Source organism: Mugil cephalus, chromosome 6, assembly GCF_022458985.1.
Source record: "Mugil cephalus isolate CIBA_MC_2020 chromosome 6, CIBA_Mcephalus_1.1, whole genome shotgun sequence".
In the NCBI taxonomy this organism is placed as follows: Eukaryota; Metazoa; Chordata; class Actinopteri; order Mugiliformes; family Mugilidae; genus Mugil; species Mugil cephalus.
Genome location: NC_061775.1, coordinates 23,567,456 through 23,588,658, shown reverse-complemented (window position 1 = coordinate 23,588,658; position 21,203 = coordinate 23,567,456). Strand labels below are relative to the sequence as shown.

The window sequence follows — 21,203 nt, the reverse complement described above, 5'->3', positions numbered from 1 at the left end:
GTTAGTATTGATCAGAGCTCTGGAGGTTGGCAGAGCCTGGCCTCCCCCTGCATGTCTCCTTTGGTTCGATACAGCTCAAGTTTGCTCGGTGCAGATCTGGTCATTGTTGGATTTTAATACCGCCCTCCAACATCAGGCGCATTGATTTCTTTACAGAAGGATGTTTTTGCCTCCATAAGTATTGAATAGACTTTAAACAAAGAGGATCATCCATATGCCCCAGAGTAAATGTGGGTTCTTTTTGAGAAAGGAAACAACACTAAAAATAGCACCGTACTTGTTGTTGTTTTTTTTTGTGTCTATGCAAGGGCACAGCAACATTAACTCTGCAATTGCCAAGGGAGTTAATTTATTCTAAGATTTGTAATTGCAAAATTAAGGATAATTGGGCTGCACACGGAAGAAAGTCGGATAAAAGCTCTAATAATTAATTTGACTTAGGCAACGCTCCCCTATGCAAACCCACATTTTGATCAAGTGTTATTGTTCGGGCTTAATGATTTCAGCTCTGTGTTTTTCAATCTATTTCTAGCAGTTTACATCAGTGTTAATTCCAGCCTCACTTTTTGTGCTTCGGTTGTTGGTAGCACGGTGAACTTTCTGTGTTGCATCATGTTTTTTTTTTTTTTTTTCGCTCTCACACAGCGTGTTTGAGCCGATCTCACATTTAATGGGAGCTGCTAGAGAGAGAGAGAGAGAGAGAGTCGGTTAGATTATGTAGATGACTGTCTAACCAGCATCCAGATGGGTGTCTTTCAACAAGTCCTGTATCTGTTTCACACTTTCCCAAGGTTCAGTCTGCTCGGCAGCAAGGAAAAAAAAAAAACACACCATCCTCCTCCTGAAGAAAATCTGAATTGTATATGTAATGAAGGATATTCTGTATCGCTTGCAATATAATTTCTCTCGGTCCCGGAGGTATGATGCATATGCATTAGTTAAACGAGATGAGCTGGTGAGATGTGCATTTTTAATGGCGCATTTGCTCTTGAGTGAGTGGGAGGGTTGTTTCTGAGGAGGCCCCCCCCCCCCTGCCCCCCCCTTAAGATCAGATTTTGATCGTCACTGCAGAGTTTTGACAGACACAGATCTGTCTGTGAGCGCCGAAGGAGACGAGGCGGCTCCGCGGCTGTGGAGTCGATTGAGAGGAGAAGAATGTTGAAGCACCTTTGGGGTGAATCCTGCCGGTATGACTGCCTGCCTGCCTGCCTGGCTCACTGGCTGACTGGCTGACTGGCTGAGGATGAATATTGCATGGTGCCTGCTCAAGGGGACTGGTGGGGAGGGGTGGGAGTTATGCCCCCGTCCGCCCGTCCGTCCGTTGCCGTCCCTGTCTCTCCTAACATCCCTCTCTGTCTCTCATGGACTACATCCAAGCTAATTCGACAGATTTTGTAAACACTGCTTGCATCCGAAAAATGACGCATGTCCACTCTCAAAGTTAGAGTCGCGACCTCTTGTCTGTCGTAAAAAAAAAAAAAAAAGAAGAAGAAGGAAAAATGCCAAACTTTCCCAATAAGCTTCGTTTTTTTTTTTTTTTTTTGTTTTGTTTTTTTTTAGGGGGGTGGGGGGGGTTGGGTCTTCTCTGCTGGTTTGGGCGTAGAGCGGAAATGGAGAGATTCAGATTTAGCCTCCCTTCGCGTGGACGCGCCCTGAGCTCCTCTCTCCTCTCGACAGCACCTCTCTGCTGCCGCTGGCCTTTCGGTGGCAGCCGTTGGCACTGCTGGGCTGTCACATCACACCCTCCTCCCTCTGCTGCATGCCTCCCCCCACCTCCTTCCCCTCCTTCCCCTCCATGCTATCTCCCTTTTCCCTGTCTTCCGCATTCCCTCTTCCACTCTCCATGTGTCTTGTCAGTTGTGTTTGGCAACGGTGTCATTATTGGGCAGCCCGTATCACACTTCCTCCGTCGGGCTGTCTGTCTGCTCCCTCTCTCTCTGCCTCTCCCTCTGCTTTCCCCCCCCCCCTCTCTTCCTTTCAATCCCCCTGCCAGTGACTTGCCCGTGGCAGCTGTGTGTCACCTTTACACCCAAGACACGCTGTCCCTCACAGACGTTACCCATAATGCCTTGCACAACTGCCACTTAATCTTCATCCCCTGCAGCTTGTCCCCATCACAAACCGGAGTGATGCGAGGGAAAAGAGTAGGCGCACCGCATGGTACGGAACAAAAAAAAAATAAAAAAATATTGAGCCGAGAAGAAGGATGAACAAAACATGCATTATGAAGATGTTTGAGTTTTGCTTTAATTTCCTGAAGTAATTCATAATTTCTGACTTACTGACCATCCACCTGAGTTATTGTTTAAGTCAAATCAAATCAGCTTGTGTGCACACATGCACAGGATTTGATCTGTGCACACTTGGAGCAGTGGAAAGTCATGCAAGCCACCTGGGGACCATTTTTTTTTTTTTTTTAGGTCCTTGATAAAGTGTCTACCTCAGTGGACATAGATAAGATGGAACAAGTGATCTCACAGTCACAAAGCTGCTTCGTTAACCACCAATCCTGTGGTTAAATTAAGTAAATTCCCAAGAAATAATGTGAATGTGTAACCATGGCGTAGTTTGTGTCATACTTGCGGATGTTTAAGACACGCTAGCCCTTCATCTTTGAGCTCCGCCATCATGTTATTATTATTCTGTACAACCCTGTCCTCCCGGTTTCGTCCAGACTCTGACCCCTGCCTCCTTCAGGGGTCATTCCTCTTGTGACGTCCTCTTACACATACACGTTTGTGTGTGCGCGCATATGTGTGTGTGTGTGTGTGTTTGTCGGGGGGGGGGGCCTCGTCTTTCAGCTGGGAGCTCTTGATTGTGTGACACCCATGTGCGGCGGATGAGACGGCCCGTCAGTCAGCCGTGGCCCGGCCGCCCTTTGAAGGCCAGGCCAGAGGGCGAAGAGGTGCCGCAAATGGCCTGTGAAGTTTACATACACTGCCCACTGCTAAACAGATTAGCTCTAATGAAGTGTCTAATGTCGGGGGCCGCTGGCTGACATAATCCTGCCTGGCAGCCCGGCCCCTTGGCTGCCAGAAAAGCCGCCCTCCCTCCAGCCCTTCTCTTCCGCCCTCGCACGGCCTCTGCTGCCACCCAGGGCGACTCCACGCGGGGAGGTGCCCACTGTTAATCACGCTGGACAGTGTGCGATCTGACATGCAAATGTAGGTCATTGCATATGTAAATGTGTGATTACGAGGCTGGCATGCCAGGACACATTAGCGAGACTGTGCTCTCAGCAGGCGGTTGTCACAGCGCTTTAGAGGCTCATGCTAACATTTGTCAAGCTACCACGCAGCGAATGAAAGCAATGCCCTCTTGTCCTCTCTGCTCCCTCTTTTGCTCCCCCTCCCTCCGTCCCTCCCTCCCTCCCTTCCTCCCTCCCTCCCTCTGAATCCATACACCTCGGACTGTCCGTCCCGCATCCTTGCACAAATGCTTCTGTCACATCGTGAGAAGTCACCGCCTAATGCGGCTGCACTTCCATTAACGTTTTTTTAATTTCCTTTCCCTTCCATCCGGTTTCTTTTCCCGTCATCGAGCCTTCAGCGGAGCAGCGCGTCGGCGTTGTTAGCGCATTTTGTGGTTGCTATTAGCGAAGCATTATATCCCTCTTTTTTAGATCTAAGGTACCGTCGAACAATGAGTTGTGTAGCAGTGTGTCATGTTCGCTGTCACTGACTCCCAGACAGCTCGGGATGATGGTGGAGTCATGCTGAAAAATGCACACACCTCGGCGGTGTTAATTGGACAGGGCATCTCATTGGCTCACGTCTCTTTCTGTGGCTGTCAACTTTTTTTTAAAAAAAAAAAAAAAACAAAACAAAACAATGAAATGCTTAAATTGGTGCCCCCTCCCTCTTCCCTCCCCCTTCCCTCCCCCTCCAGCCTGATATGAACAATCCTGTTGGGAGTTGTGCTTCCTCTCACTGTCTTTGTATTTGTTAATGTAGTTAAGGGTTTAATCTTTGCTGTATATATGTAGTTTTGTTTTTGCATATAAAAAACGTGTTGAAAGTTGTTTATCAAGAACAATACTGACAGTTTTCCCTATGACTATAATGATAAATATTTTTGGGTTAAAGGCTGTGATGGAAAATGCTGAGTAGCTACTTGCGATTGTTTTGTTTGTTTTGTTTTTAACACTTCAATAAATCAAAAAATGTCATTGTCTTTCTTGCAGTGAACCAGCTGAGGGAACCCTGTGTAGCCTCCAGGCTGTTCTCATGTTAACTTTGTGAAAAACGCGAGACGCAAGTGAAGCGAACAAATGTGATGACACTCCCTCCTTGCATGTTTTAGTGCTTAGGAGATTAATTTTTGACCTTCTTCCCACTCCCCCCCACCCCCTTCATCCGTCCCTCCGTCCTAAGTCGCTTGCCCCTGAGCTGCTCCCACAGCCACACTGGCAGAAGCGCTGGTGACATGTGGCATTCTGATATCTGTCACCTTCTGTTTGCTCCCGCCGACGCCTTTTACAAGTTTACCAAAAGGCTCGAAAAGGTCACACGGCCTGCTCTGTGCTTTTTTTTCACACGTTGCATCCAAGAGGTTTATTTTTAAATGTTTTTTATTTATTTATTTATTTATTTTTTTTATAATTGTGGAAGGTGAGTGTCACGGGCTGCGCAGCCAATCGGGAGGTGAGGAGTCGCTCAGTCTGCGGCTCGGTGCCAGGCTGTCGTTGATGTAACTTGGCAGACGAAGAGAAAAGACTCAGTGAAATGAAAAACCTTAGATGGAAGCGATTAGAAACCTGCATTTATTGCGTAAATAAAATATTTCTCCTATCTCGCAGGAAGCTCGTTTTTCTTTTTTTTTCCACCTTTGATCCAGCCTCTAAGATGGATTTATTACCTTGAAAGGGTTAATTATTTACAGATGATCATTCTCCATCCACGTGTCAATATCAGATAAAACACTAATTGCTAACCGCTGTCCTTAAAAGTCAATGTCACAGGGCCGGTGCTGGATGATGGCGCCGTGCTACCTGTAAAAACTTCAATGAGGGTTTACTTATTGACTTTCTGTTTGTGAGTTTTTACATTGATTCGGAAGAACGTTGAGTTTATGCACATTCCTACAGACCTTTCACAGCGTGACACATGAGCCCAATGCCAGTCAAATCTTCAGCGGCCTCTCAGCAAAACGAGCTACAGGAGCTGGGCTTTAGCGCAGTTTCACCCACATCCTTCAGCCCTCATTGTTTCAGTAACGCGGAGGTAGTTGCGCTTCAGTGACAAATACATAGTTACTGCAAAGTGCCTCTAAAGAATTTCATTTTGTTGTTGTTTTTACTTTGAAGAGTGAGTGAGCGCGTGTTTGCATACGTCTTAACATTCGTTTTTTATGTTTTTGTTTTGTTTCAGAAACCGTTGCAGCCAGACATGGGCCATAATTCGCTGGCCAACTTCCAGATTGAGAAGAAGATCGGACGCGGCCAGTTCAGCGAGGTGTACCGAGCCCGATACCTGTTAGACAACACGTCGGTGGCCCTGAAGAAAGTTCAGGTACGACACAGTGTAGACGTGTCCCCTTTGAAACCGAGCGCAGCAAATAGATTTTTTTTATTGAAGCCAAATCTGTCGCAACACACATATACGCTTACACTCGTGGGTATTTTCGTGCTCGGCGTTCACCTCGGACTACCACATGCTGCGACTGTTTACGCACGAACACAACACAAACCGATCAGACTGCAGAAGGCCGAGGATAAGTCGGACATGTCTGCGTGCCGAAAACAAATGGAATTGCTAAATCCGTCGACGCCCACGCGCTGAAACCGATCAGCCACAACATTAAAACCACAGTCGGGAGGCGTAAATAACACTGCGACAATTAAATGTTCTGTTGGGAAACGTTTCCACCTGGCATTCATTAGTGTGGATGTTACTTAGACATGTAGCACCCACCTAGACCGGACCAGACCAGACCAGACCAGGCGCCCCACCACATAGCAATGACACACTATGAACAACTAAAAAAAACAAAAAAAACATGCAGAGCAGCACAAGTTTTTGACCTGGCCTCCAAATTCACTGAATCCCAAGTTGATCAACTATCTGTGGGATGATCCACAAAGGCCCCTCCCCTCAAAGCCCCCCCCCCTTACTAATAACACTATGTAGCCAGACACCACAGGACACCCTCAGAAGACACATGTCCACTCTCTGATGAGTCACAGCTGTTTTGGAGGCACCCACACACTATTAGGAAGTGACGGTGCAGATACACACATGCTGCTCAGATTGAGGTTGTTTGTTCACACACACACACACACACACACCACAGATACACTTTACACAGACATACGTTCGTGTAACTCAGATGTGAAACACCTGTAGTCACTCCGGTGCCACCCTCCAGATAACAGCAGCCATGTTCTCTGTTTAGTGTTTTTTTTTTTTTTTTGTTCCCTGGTTCCTCTACATCTCTCCATCTTCCTTTTTTTTTTTTGGAATATGTCATAACACCACTCTCTGTCCTCTCTCCGTCTCTCTCCCTCTCCCCTTTTGATCTCTTGATAGATATTCGACTTGATGGATGCCAAAGCTCGGCAAGATTGCATCAAAGAGATAGATCTCCTTAAGGTAAAGAACCAAGGAAGAGGGAGACGGCTCCATGCACTGTGCTCTGTTCTCTTAAGGTGCCTCAGCTGAGACCTTCCACCACAGGAAAAACAATTGATCTGCAGCAGACGGCGTGGATTTGTGTGTGTGTGTGTGTGTGCATGGATGGTTACAAATGCAGAGGGGTGTTGGAGTATCTGAGCACACAAGTGAGAGCGTCAATGAATTGTGTGTACGTGCATGTGAGCGTAGCAGCATTACTACCCATTACTTCCCTCCAGGCTCACGTTGGCTCTTTTTTTTTTTTAAATATTTTTTTCATAATGTGTAGAGCCAACAACAGCAGTGTCTTTTATGTGCCTCCTCCCTTTTTTTTTTTTTTCATTCTTGCTTTACTCCTTTTTTCCCATGAAGTGGTTTCATTTATTAAACCACCTTAAACACATGTCAACTGCTGCGCTGCTCTCAACTACTAATGAACAAACTAATGACAGCTCCAATATCTCCGCCTGTCTCAAAGATCCTAGATGTGTCCTAGAGTTCTTGTGTTTGTTGTTTGACTGAGGCACATGTTTGTGTGTGTGTGTGTGTGTGTGTGCGTGCATTTGTACACTCCAGGCAGTTTGTGCACATATGCGCGCTCTCACACGTACACATTAGAGGGAACAAGAAAACAAAACCAATTAGTTAGTGCCACTCAAATCACTTCATTGGGGCTCCAGGGGCTCGTTGGGCCAATCAAAGACAGCGATACTCTGATGTAGACGAGATCCTGCAGAGATCTGTGATCTGAGTTACAGATCATTGACTTGATGGCACGAGACGGCGGGGTTTGCCCGATCCGTGCTCCCGACCTCGATTGAGGGGTCAGGACGGGGTTAAATGTCACACTGCACCAGCTGTTTACAGTATATTCGTCATTTCCTTTATTTTTTTTCCCCTCATCCTTGATATATGATCATCTAGGGCTGAGCGGTATTTCAGTTCATACTGAATACCTGTATTTTTTTCCATTATGATATGATTTTTTTTTAAATACTAGTGCACCAGAACGCTGCACTGTGAGACACTGTTTCAGACCGGACTATTTTCAGTGTTGTGCTTTTTAACACAGGTCCGAAAAAAATAAAAATAAATAATAATAATAATTTTTAGGGTGACCAGACATTCCCTGTCCCTGTTTTGGACGACCTGTCCCCCGGCTAAAGCTGTCCCTGAATATACCCACAATTTTAGCTTTTTATGAATGAGGAAAAAAATGTTGCGCTCAGACTACAGTTATTACGGTAGCCGGCCGCGCTGCTATTGACATCACAGACAAAGCAGTTTAAATCTGTTTAACCCTTTAAGACGTAAACATTTGCGTATTAAAAAAGTGTAGTATTTGAATTACTGTAACTCACTGATGGACAAAATTAATTCAAAGTGTGGCTGAACTCTGGGAAGTTGTGTTCTGTTTTGGATTTCCTGTCCCTCAGCTAAAGCCGTCCCTGAAAATGTCCCCAATTTTAGCTTTTCATGAATGGGAAAAAAAAAATGTTGCACACAGACTATAGTTATTACAGTAGCTGACAGTGCTGCTATTGACATTACAGATATAGCAGTTTAAACACCCGCCTGCTCATTAATAAAAAAAAAATAAAAAAAAAATTGTGGTATTTGAATTACCGTAACTCACCGATGGACAAAATTCAAAGTGTGACTGAACTCTGGGAAGTTAAAAAAAAAAAGACAAGACCAGAGAGCCCTAGAAAGAGAGAGTTGTTTGGAGGAATTCGTTGGTAAAAACAAAGTTAGTTAAACCCTTGAGGTGTCATGAAGCACAAGTTTCCAGTGTTCAGCCACACTTTGAATATTGTCAATAGTGCAAACCACTGTGAGTTACGGTAATTCAAACACCGCACGCTTTAATGGATCGCCAATGATAAGTTCAGTTTTAAAGGGTTAGATGTGAATAAATATGTCAAACTAGATGAAACTGTAATTGTCCCTTTTTCCTCATTTCCCCTTGATAACATTTAATTCTATCTTTATTTATTTTTTTATTTATTATCTCCGAGGGGTAAATGTCCTGTTTTACTACTAGTGAGGGATAATTCTACAATATTTACTCATCATCACAGTAAAATAGTCCATCCGTACTCAATCTACTGCATTAATTCCTCTCTCAACCAGTAGAAAATGTTGTGAACACGTGATTCTGCATGAAAAAACAAAACAAAAAATACTGTCAGAATTTTGAACTTGATTTACATTTTTGGTCGTTTTCACCCTGTGATCATCTTCCTCCAGCCCTTTTTTTATAACTACTCGCTCTTATCTCTACTGTCTGTACCTTTTTGTCCGTTTGCTATGTTTCTCCTTCCATCTCTCTCCTGTCTCCTCCCGGTCGGTGCCTCATTTTCCCTTCCATTTATCCTGTAAGCTGATTGCTAGTGAACATGGAAGTTATGCCCCGGCCCCGCGCTGCCCAGCCAGCCTGATAATAAAGGAGAGAGAGAGACAGTCCTTCTGCCTTATCCACAGCTAGACAGGCCAACAGGAGACACAGCCAAATCAGAATAATGAGAGGCGCACTGGCATGAAGCGAGTGGAATGACACACATATAGTCGCCGGCGATGTCTCGCTCCTCGCAGACGCACACATACACTCGGCCTCGGCCTTTCAACAGGACGCCTGTTTGTTTGTTTGTCTTTCTGCGTCTGCTCATTCATCTGTGTTTTCTTGCTCTGGCAGGATGATTTCAACTTGAGAGCATCACTTCTTCCTCTCACTTTGTCCTTTTGTCTAAAATATTCGCCGACGGGGGGAGAACGTTGCTCTCCGAATAACCTGCTTTCTGCCTAATCTGCTAAATTCTTTTTTTTTTTTTTTTTTGCCATTCTTGAAATCCCACAGCTGCATATTTCCTTTTCTCTCGTGGTTACTATCAAGCCTCGGATTGTGTTTTCCCGGCTAATGATCTGCCCTAATCAGCAGTGAAGGGCTGTAATGGTGTCTGTTTGCTTTCTCCCGCGAGTTGTGCGCCGTGCGCTGTGTTTGTGTGTTGTGTGCATGATGCACGTCTGGGTCCTGCACCTGATCGGATTAACCTGTGGTTTTACTGACACGACAGAGAGCTGGCAGCTACCAGCTTCACTCAACCTGATACTATAAATTCAGCTTTACTGTAGCACTACACTAGCTTTTTGTATCTTTTACAAATTAAGTGCATGTATGTTAGGGGCTACGATACTTATGATACTTGAATCACGATACGATATTGCAATATTCTACATAGTTCACTAATAAATTTTAGTTGCAGTTTAAAATACAAGTTGCATAAGACAGTGTTTATTTACAATAAAAGACAGTGTCAGATTTGAAAGAATGTACAAAATATATAAGGATATACAGCACTGTCAGCATATACAGCCTGGGGAGGGAATTTCACAAATTGGAATATAATATAATTGCACGGATAGAAAAGGTGGATATTGTGGTAATTAGTGCAAGATACACAGTGCAAAAAAAGCAGATTATTGTGCAAAAGAATCTGTAAAAAGGACATAACAGGTCACGAGGACGGTCTCGGTTGTGATTTATTGTTAACTCAGGTTGGTGTCGTGCAGCCTGAAGGCATCTATGTGCATCAGATGACGGTGATAATTCATTGGACAAATTGAGCCAAAAAACGATATTAATCCAAATGATCCGTTTCCAATTTATTGCACTTGTAGAGAAACAGTGGTGGTGCAGGTGCCTTGGGACTATGGCTGAAAATTAGCATTTATGCTAAGTCCGGCCCATTTACACTGATGACTAACGCATCAACGTGGACTAATTTTCATTGTCCCAATTCAGTGAAATAATAATAAAAGTCGTTCTAGGGCCCAAAACACACATTTTTCTTTTAAAATCGATATTGTATCGGGATATATATATTGTGTATATAAGTATTCGTTCCCACCATTAATGTATTTATGTATAGAAATTCCTTATCATGCAACATAAATGTTTATATATTTACGTATCCGCCAGCTGCCTTTCATGTCAGCACGTGATTCCGTTCGCAATTACACAATAGCTTCATTTACGAGCCGGCTTAACGTTTGTGCCATCAGATTTCATTAGTCAGTGTCTCGTTCGTCTTTGAAACACATCACCAGCTCTGCAAATATACCACATCGAGTCTTGCATGATTAAGTGATTACACACGCTGGTGGGTCTCAGCCAGCATGTGTAATGACATAATCATCCAAGACTTTATGTGATATTTCCCAACGAATGATTGTTGCATCGCAGTAGGGTCCCATCCATCATTTACATAAACATCTGCATGCGATAATATCTCTTCATTTCTCTGTATCCTCTTGCCCCGAGGTTCAAGTTGTGGCGGAGAAGTGGGTTGTTGCGGGTGAGGGGAGGGGAAGGGAAGGGAAGGGAAGTGAAAGAGGGGAGGTGGAGGAGGGTGGGGTGGGGTGGGGGGGGGCTTGTCATCACTCCTTGGCTGTGCTACAGTGTGGAGCTGTGCAGAACTGCCACTCTGAGCCAAAAATACATCTGGCAAGAAAGGACAAGGGAGGGAGAACGAAAGATGGAGACATGAGGGAGGGAAAGGGAGAGAGGGAGAGAGGGGAGGAACGGGAAGGATGCTGCTCGTGAGCGGATGCAGAGATGGAGTGGAGAGTGTAGTGTAGCGTAGTGGTGTACTGTACTCTCCGCTCTCCTTTCCCCTCTTCTCGGCATCATCCGGAGCATGAACATTTCTTTAATCACAGCAGAGAAAAGCAGAGCGGAGCCGAGCGGAGGACGCGTGTCACCCCGCTCCGTCTGCTCACATCACGGCTCCAGCCCTCCACATATCACCCTCTCCCTCCCTTTCTCCCCCCTCCCCCCCACTTCTCCCTCTCTAACTCAGCGTACCTTATCCCTCTCCTGTTCCTCTTCCTCCCTCACCTTTGTTCTCCTTTCCTACCCCTTCACCTCGCCCTGTCTCCATCAATCCCTTTGCTTGTCTGTGTCACTGTGTCATTTGTTTCTTTCTGTTCATCACTCCTCCTCCTCCTCTCTCCCCTCTCCCTCCTCTCTCCCTCCCTCCTCCCGTTTCCCTTCTTGCTCTGGATGGATGGAAACTTTTTGTTTACTACGGGGAATGCTGTTCCTGCCTTATTGACCAGCCAACGGGAAGAATCTCAGCTAGAGATGAGCCTGGGCTGCTTGTTTTTCTGACTGCCAGCCATGTCAGGCTGTCAGGCGCGTGTGTGTGTGTGTGTGCGTGTGCGTGTGTGTGTGTGTGTGTGTGTGTGTGTGTGTGTGTGTGTGTGTGTGTGTGTGTGTGTGTGTCTCTCACACATGGGTTGTTGTCATCATAGACAGGGCTGTTGTGACATGTCACCCAGCTTTGTCACACTTGAGGACGAAATCGTCTCATTAGGTCCACACATACCTAATATGGATTCCATGTATGGTTTCATCTCTTTCCTTTTAATTGGTGGTGAACGTACAGTGAATTGCACATGACATGAACCTCTGTTACGTACAAGACTCTGTGTTTTTTTTTTTTTTTTTTTTTTTTTATATATAAATAGTATAATAAGTTTGCAGGGACCTGCTCAATGTGACCAAGGAAATTCTTAATGTGACGAGTGTCGCCACCATGTCTTCTGTTCACACTCTGTGCTCCCTCGGTGACATGTCTCTTCTCCTTTTTTTTTTTTTTTTTTTTTCTTTTTGTCTCCGACAGCAATTGAACCACCCCAATGTTATAAAGTACCATGCTTCTTTTATCGAGGACAATGAGCTGAACATAGTGCTGGAGCTAGCAGATGCCGGGGACCTCTCTCGTATGATCAAGGTAAAGAACTCACCGCAAATCTGCACACTTCTGCCTCACACTTTACCCAGACAGCGGAGAGAGCAGCTGATTTGTGGTCACGCAGTTTGTGGAAAGGATCCTCCAGGGAAACCCACTCAAAGGAGACACGGGTTTATTAGATGAAACAAAATACTGATATCAAAACTCAATCGTCATTTACAGTTTAGCTTCTGGGATCAATAACAGTTTGCATATAATGTCCTAACTGGTTTTAATTCAGGCCGTGAGGGATAATCTGACATAAATCCCACATTATACATTTGTTGTCGACAGGATTTGCAAGCGCACAGTCAGCAAACTGCTGACTAGGTCTTTTATGACTGAAGGAATGATGGCAGGAGGTCTGCGGTTTGTAGTTTTTACAACATTTCGACTACCTGGACGTTGCGTCAGTCTGAATCAAGCATTCCACGCTAAAACCAAAAACCATCAAAATGTGAGGCCTCCCGCGAACCCCCTTTCATCTCCGTGGCGTGTGTTGACATCTGCCAAGACCGTGAACGGGACACAGTTAAAAATCAAGCGGTGATTAATGGTCGTAAATCTCCAGCATGTGTTAGCATACAGGATGTGAACAGACACTGAGAGTTGGTAGCGCGGATTTCATCACGGATTTAACTCAAACACGTCACATTTTGAGGTGAAGCAGATGCGATAGAGGTGGTCCTTTGCGGTAACGTTCTTGTTGGCCTCGTTGTTCAAACACTTTGCCCAGATTTTTATCCCAAATCCAATTTATTGTAGCACAAAACCGCTCAGCCAAAACATTAGAACCGCTGACTGTAGAAGCAAATAGCATCGACCATCTTGTGACAATAAAATGTTCGGCTGGGAAACTTTTGCACCTGGCATTCCTTCATGTGGATGTTACTTAGACACTCACCTAGACCAGACTGATCCACAGAGGCTCCTCCCCTCAACCCATAGTACCCAAAGCCCCCCCCACTAACAACATCCTGTTATCAGACACCACAGGACACCCTCAGGAGAGAAGGACAGTCCGTTCTCTGATGAGTCACAGCTGTTTTGTAGGCTCAAGCCAGACCTGCACAATAACAGGAAGGTGGTCATAATGTTATGCCTGATCAGTATAACTGTGCATATATATATATATATATATATATATATATGTGCTGCTTTGAGGCACAAGGTTGAGTCAAGTTGCGTTGAACCTCAATCTGTTTTTCAGTGCAGGAATCCTGTTGAAACGGGACCAGGAGACACATCAAGGTTGTTCAAAAAATGGTAGCGATTATATCCCAGGCTCATCCTGTTTTTTTTTTTTTTTTTCTTTTCTTTTTTTCTTTTTTCCCTCGACCAAACCCCCAGTAGTTATAAAAAAAAAAACCTGCCAGTATAGCAAATTAGTGGTGTGCATGTAAAAATCCTGGTCTTCTCCCATGCATAAATGATGCTGCAGCGTCGTATCAGCACAGCCCGACAAGCTGTTTGCAGTCATACTCAGCAGCTCCACATCCGCACAGTTCAACACAGCAAATTAGGAGAGGCGAGGATTAGTGGTACAAGAGAGTGAACATGGCAGGCTCAGCGCACACACGTACACACGCTGATATATATCCGGTACACACACACACACACACAGTTTATACATACATACATATGGTGAACTGTGTACGCAAAGAATATGCAGACACGACCGGAGCATCGGACAGATTTTATAAAGGTGGAACATGGCAGCCTGAAGAGGTGGGATAACAAACCGCTGAGCCTCACTGCTATCTTAGCTAAGCTACCAAGGATTCCTGGGAGCTGTGTCATATCCTTATGGTTGCTGACGACGCACACACACATACGCACACACCACCACCACCACCTCCTCTCCTCTGCACAATTATTCCTGCAGACTCTCCTAAATGATTTGTTTTTCCTGCGCGAGCGTGGCAGTCCAGAGGTGCCCGGTCCCTCTTCCTCATCGGGTCGTCATGTGAAGTAAACACATTCGTACAGTGTGCCATATTTAAAATAGACCCCCCCCCCCGCACACACACACACACACACACACACACTCTCACCCCCCCCCCCTCCTGATGCATGAATTTAACATTTTTTATTCTTTTTGATATCTCGTCCTCCACGCCGCTCTCTCCTCCTTTCTCTTTCTCTCCTTCACGTCTCTGTTCCTCTCTCCCTCTCTCTGACCATCGCTGAATTCAAATGAAATCAAATGGTCCTTGATTTGCATGCACTTACAGAATATTGCATGTGCAGTGTTTGCTGTTGAAGCCACAGAGAAGAGGGGTGGTGTTGGTGGGCGTCTATGTGCTCCCCCATTGACATCAAACAGTCCTCTGATATGGAAATAGGAGGGCAAGGGAAGAATGGCTCCTCACTCAGGCTTTGTTTGGATGTAGGCCAAGGTCTACCCCTCCATCTCCATCTCTCCATCTATCCCTATCCTCCTCGTCTTCACACCTCCCTTCGTTTTCTGTATCTCCTGCCCACATTACCTTCTTCACTCGTTGCCATTGTTTCACTATTTGCTGTCTCATCGACCTCTCTTTCATGTCGTCTCTCTTTGTCCGTCTCTTTTGTTCTTCCCCCCACGTTGTTTAGGGACCAGTCATTTTTAATTGTCCTGGCCTTCCTCTGTCCTGACCTCTGACCTCACTGGAGATGAAATTCCAGTTCTATAGCAGAAAAAAAACACAAAACAAAACAAAACAAAAAAAAAACGTCTTCTCACAAGCAACACAATAAAGTTCTCTGGTAGTAAATACTAAATTGTCGGAGCTAGTTGTAAAGTTGTTGTCATGTGCGAACTATTAAAAGTCTCCATTTAGCTTTGTAGTTATATGTGAAGTTGTAATTTATAGTTTTTCTTTGCCAATATTCGGAGCACAGACACGCTCACGACCACTGTTAAGATCATTTAGATTTCCTGTCATAGTTTTGCTCATTATTTGTTAGAACGTGGTCGACCAGCAGTCACTTCTGATTCATTCATATTAGCAAGTGTATGTGCACGCTATATGTGCAAGTGCACCAATCAGCCACAACATTATGACCACTGACAGGAGAAGTAAATAACGTTGATCATCTTGTGGCAATTCAATGTTCTGCTGGGAAACTTTTAGACCTGGCATTCATTCGTGTGGATGTTACTTAGACATGTAGCACCCACCTAGATCAGACCAGACCCCCCCACCCCATAGCAGTGACACTTCTTGATGGCACACACATAAAAACGCTTTAGGAACAGCTCAAAAAAACATGAAAAACAGCAGAAGGTGTTGACCTGGCCTCCAAATTCACTAGATCCCAAACTGATCAAATATCTGTGGGATGATCCACAGAGCCCCCTCCCCTCAACCCATAGGACTTAAAGGCCCCCCCCCACTAACAACATCCTGTTTCCAGACACCCTCAGAAGGCCCACATCCATTCTCTGATGAGTCACAACCGTTTTAGAGGCACAAGAGAGACCTACACAATATTAGGAAGGTGGTCATAATGTTATGCCTGTTTGGAGTATGGTAAAAAAAAAAAAAACTTTAATTTGATCTGATTGACAAAGTGCCTTGTGTTGTATTAAGGAAGTGTGCAGATTCTAATAGGAACAACTCTTCCCCTCCAGCAGTAAAAAGTAATTATACAAAGTGTATCGATGCAACATGTTGTTCCATTCGTAGCTAAAACTCGTAGCTTCAAACCGATCATTGCTGGTTGATATAAACGGATATGGGTGCGTGTGGTACCAGTGTGCGTCCCAGTTTACTGCAAAATCCAGAGCAACTCACTTGACTCTTGATTAGCTTAATCTGCATCGTGGAAACTTTTTTTTTTTTGGTAAGAGCATGAGCGTGACGGACATTTATATGTAGAAATGCCACACTATGGCTTTTTCTGGTTAAGTGTCTCGGCTTCATGCTTAAATTGTAATTGTCATGTGCAAGGCTCTAAACCCAAGCTGGCTAAAGTCCAGACTTTTCTTCCCTGCGAACGCAGCCACAAGGACAACCCCATAAAATCCTGATGGTAGCCATACTTCTTTCGGCTTCTTAGTCTGCACTGCTGTTCGAGGGAGGAGTCGCCATCGTCAGTCGCTGATTTTATTCACCGTGGATCAATAAGACATCATGTCTGACTCGAAGCTCTGTCATCGCTGTGGCTTTTCTGGAGGGCGGCCGCGGTCCCGACGGTTCGAGAGCAACTTGCTCAGCTTTTTAAGATAAAAAAAATAAAATAAACTTTAAAAAAAAAAACAACTGGAACCTCTGTGTCACTGCAAGCTGTACCTAACAAAAGTGATGTGTGCCAGATGGGAGAGTTTTGGAAGGTACCACAAATTTCTTCTCTCTGTTCCCAAGAATGCATGTGCTTTCCATTGTAGGCCATAGGGAAAACGAGACAGAGCCCGGTTAGGCCAGGGACAGACCCGGAGAGTGGTCTGGGTTGCATTAGGACTGGAGTCACTAAGAGCGGGGAAGGATACTGTATAAACACACACGTACATAAACACTTTTCTACCACGTTTTTAAACTGGACTCTGCTGCAAAAATGCGACTTTCCTTCCTCCCCCCGTTTATTTTAAACCATTATTTTTGTCCCTTCTTACAGCTGCATGTCAGTGTAAAGACCAGCCTCTGATTTTCTGCGTCTGTGTGTTTGACCTGACTTTTTTTCCAGCACTTTAAGAAGCAGAGGAGGCTAATCCCAGAGAGGACGGTGTGGAAATACTTTGTCCAGCTCTGCAGCGCACTTGAACATATGCACTCCCGGAGAGTCATGCACAGAGGTATCGTTCATGCACACACACACGTAGTACTAGTACTAAAAATAAAAGTCTCCTAATCACAGCTAGTGTTTCTAAATTGTTTCACCCTTAATTTTTAACGGTACTAATAGAATGAGATGTGCTAATATTCTCTCAAGTCAGAAGTGAAAGTTGGGTATTTCATCATAGCTGCAAACTGCTAACAGAAAAATTAAACTGATGTTTTTAAGGCTGTAAATTTACCTCGAGACATCGCGCTGTTCTGGAAAAACGTCTCTCAGACTCAACCTCTCAGTCGGTCGAGTCTGTAAAATAAAGTAGAATAACGCGAGCGAATTTTCTTTAGTGTGAATGCCCTTGTTTCATATGACAGGAGGCTTAAGTGTAGGTGTTACACAATACATAGACCAGAGAACGCAGTGTTTATGGGCCCACATGCTTTCAATAGGCCCCAGTCAAACCCAAGTCCTGGATTCATGTCCGTGTGCTGCTGCTGCTGCTGCTGCTGCTGCTGCACACGTGAAGACACACTCTCAGCTACAGGTGATGCACTTCCTGCTCGGCCTGACTTTGATTAGGGCTCGGGGACACTAATGAACCTTGAGCTCTGAGCTTTAACGACCACTTAGCAGAGACCTCCTATTCAAAAGCCACTCACAATTATACGGGAGCAGTAAATTTCAAAGGCTGTTGCAGGTCACATTAACATTACTACAGAAAACGGCTCGCTGACGCCCACATCACTGGGGAGGATTTTTAATTTTATGCCTGTAATCCAGGTATATTTATGAGTGTAAAAGCGGATTTTTGTGTGCGCCCTCTTCTCTTTTCAGATATCAAACCAGCCAATGTATTCATCACAGCGACTGGAGTAGTCAAACTAGGAGACTTGGGACTGGGACGGTTCTTCAGCTCCAAAACAACCGCTGCTCACTCACTAGGTAACTTCTAACACACACACACAACAAAACCCCGACCCAGTAATCTCTCAGTGTTGGATGTGTTTCATTAGGCCAGTGAGCCCAGAGCCATGTGTCACGTAGTCGCTGTGCCCAGCCGGTGCTGTGCCCAGCCCCTTCACAGGCCACTTAGCCGCTTCCTGTTGCCTCGACCTTTAACCCCGACGCAGATGAAGACTGAGGCGCGATACACGGCTCCGAGTGTGACCGCGCGCTGTAAAACAAGCCGAGCGGCTTTACAATTGCGGTTATTGTTCCGTGTTGATGGGTGTGTTTGTTGCGTGTAGGGAGTAAACTCATATAACACTGGGTTAGTGTTCAAAGTGAGGGATGTTGCTCAGAACCTGCCCATGTGGCTTCATTTAAGACCTGACATGAAATGAAGCAGAATGATACCACATGTTTGATTGAAATCTTTAATGGACATGATTTTTAATTGTAACGTTGTCGGATTCTGATTTTGAGGCACGTACACTACAGGACAAAAAGTTTGGAAGCAGCTTCAGGTTTCTGTTCACTCTGTCGTTCTTAAAAAAACAGCATGAGTTCTATGTATTTTGGGACGTATTTACTGCACGATTAGACTTTGCTTTTATTGATATGAACCATTTTCCTCAATTTACCTTTAGGTGAACATTAATGTTACCAGACCGTTGCTGAATAAATGTCAGCAAAAGAAAAGATGGGCTTAGTTTTAGGGTCAAGAAGATTTGCAAGAGTCACAACTTCAGTGCAAAATTAAAAAAAAAACAAATCACAGTTTGCATTACTCACTCTTTAACTCTTTGGCTTTTGAGAGTTGTGGAACGAATCCCTCGTATGAGCCATGCTGTTGTTAAAGCCAAGTCTAAGCAAGAAAAACTCAAATACCTGATAATTATAGTAAAACTGTCTTCTGATAAGTTACTCTTTATGTAATAATCATGTTTATATAGACAGATGTACCAGTTCAAACCTGCAGCTAACCTCGCTTTGCAGGATGCATGTGTTTTAATGCACACTTTAACACACACAGTCATATTGTGTTGCGCTTCAAATGCGTCCTAACCTTTTAAACACAAACTTGCTACTACGTCACACTTCCCCACTGCTCCAGTTTCTTCTGCATTTTCCTTTTGTTTATTTTTTTCTGTTTTTTATTTGTTTAAAAAAGGAAATTGCACATTAATCATCTTCACAGTAAATGTGCCAGCTGGAAAATTATTTAACTGTTTTAAGAACCATTATCATATCTATGAAAAAAAAATAATCAAAGTTGTTAAAATTGCAAAGCAAAAAGAGTCATTCATCACTAATAACCAGACATTAGCTATTTGTCTATCTCAGAGCTGAAACAAATACAACAATAGATCACAACAGAAACAACATGCAGGCTACATATATATATATATATATATATATACATATGTTCACATATATGGTCCTTCAGCTGAAGACTAAAAGCTCTCACAGAAAAGCCCAGTCGACTAAAGGCAGTAGATCTGTGAGGGATCACACAGTCGCCTCTGAGCTTTTATTGTAACTGTGTACGTTGTTGTAAAGATACTATATGTTCCTGACAACTGAAAGTAACACAGTGGTCGGGGCCTCGCAAACTAAACTACCTTCAACTTCCAGCCTGACAGACTTTTGCTGCTTTCAACTCTGCGTCTTTTTATAAAAGGAACGGAAGGTTTGATCTTAGTCACAAAAACTTTCCTGGAAATAATCATGACGTAAGTAAAAAAAAAAATTAAATTAACACATTATCCTTGTCTTTAGAAACAGCCGAAGCAAACGCTTAATTCAAGTTCACGTGTTCTCTAATCACCTTTTAGTGGAATAAAAAAAAAAAGAGCAAAACATTTTTGACTGCCCAAGGTTAACAAAAAAATATGCAAATCATCGACGTTAATAATCACCGGAGGAAAAGGAGATAAAATCTCTGATATCTAACATATTTGTTCCAACACTACACACACAGAAGCGAGAAGTGGGTGCTCAGTGCATGATAAAAAAAAAAATTATTAATCTAGATCAGGTGTCTGGTTATTATAATCGTTACAACGCTGCACACACAACTACACACACATTGTATTCACATTTTTTTTTTGCAGATTCTGCAGCAGATTCTGATCATTTAAAACTTTTCTCGTCAGGACTATTAAAAGCAGTGTCCGGTATCATCGAGGTGCTGCTCAAACGTGCCCCTCGAACTTTCCCGATGCTTCGTCGAAACGTAAAAAAAAAACGAACTCCACGGACAAATATAAGCACCGCCATTCACACCGTCTCACTTCCCTATGTCAAACTGTTAATACCACAAACAGAGCGCTATTCTCAGCCCCCGTACAGCAGCAGCAAACCCAGCCTCCGAGAGAGTGTGAATCACATGATCAGCTCCACAGAAGCCCCATCAGGGAAGCATCCTGCGGTGCCAGCAGAGCCGGAGCGTCTGTGATTGCTCATTAAACGCTGAGTCCACAGCACCCTCTTTAGGCCGGAGGAGGACAGGCAGCCCCCTTCGCACAGAGGGGTCATCCTGAATGCTCCCGTGGTTAGTGTGTGATTTCGCCTCCGATATGACAATAAAATAAGATTTATTCTAATGCACAGTTATTATGGTCGTTTACAGGACTGAGCAGAAGTTGAGACATTCAAAATACTTATCACCTAACAGTCTAAAATATTTTTTCCACTCTTATTCAGATAATGAGTGGATGAACTTGTAGACGCATATGAAGCCTGTAGGTCACCGCGACCCGTCCACTCCGGGGACTGAGAGCTCGTCATGTCCCGGCTTTCTCCTTGACATTTCTTACTGTCTGTTTCACACACCAAATCTCGCCGGTCTTTCTTTGTCACCTCTCCTTCTCTCCCGCTGCTGTTGCTGTATCTCTCTCTCTCTCGTCCTCGCGCCTCCGTCCCTTTGTCCCCCCCCCCGTCCCCGCCGCCCGCCCGCCGCCCCTCCTCGACGGCGCTTTGACTCTTAGTCGGCAGGAAGACGAAGGTGTGTGTGCGGGCAAAGAGACGGAGAGAGAAGGCGCGAGAAAACTCGAACCGATGACACTGAACGGCGAGGACGAGAGGAGAAAGCAATACG

General features: G+C 44.5%; 1 protein-coding gene across 1 annotated transcript in view; it reads left to right on the top strand.

Annotated features, from left to right (window-relative positions):
- Positions 1-21,203, top strand: part of nek7 (NIMA-related kinase 7) — a 64,862-nt gene that overhangs the window by 21,142 nt on the left and 22,517 nt on the right. Inside the window, exons 3-7 of the mRNA XM_047586663.1 lie at positions 5,370-5,510; positions 6,528-6,590; positions 12,296-12,406; positions 17,075-17,183; positions 17,996-18,103. Coding sequence (XP_047442619.1) covers positions 5,370-5,510; positions 6,528-6,590; positions 12,296-12,406; positions 17,075-17,183; positions 17,996-18,103 — 532 coding nt within the window. The remainder of the gene's footprint in view (positions 1-5,369; positions 5,511-6,527; positions 6,591-12,295; positions 12,407-17,074; positions 17,184-17,995; positions 18,104-21,203) is intronic.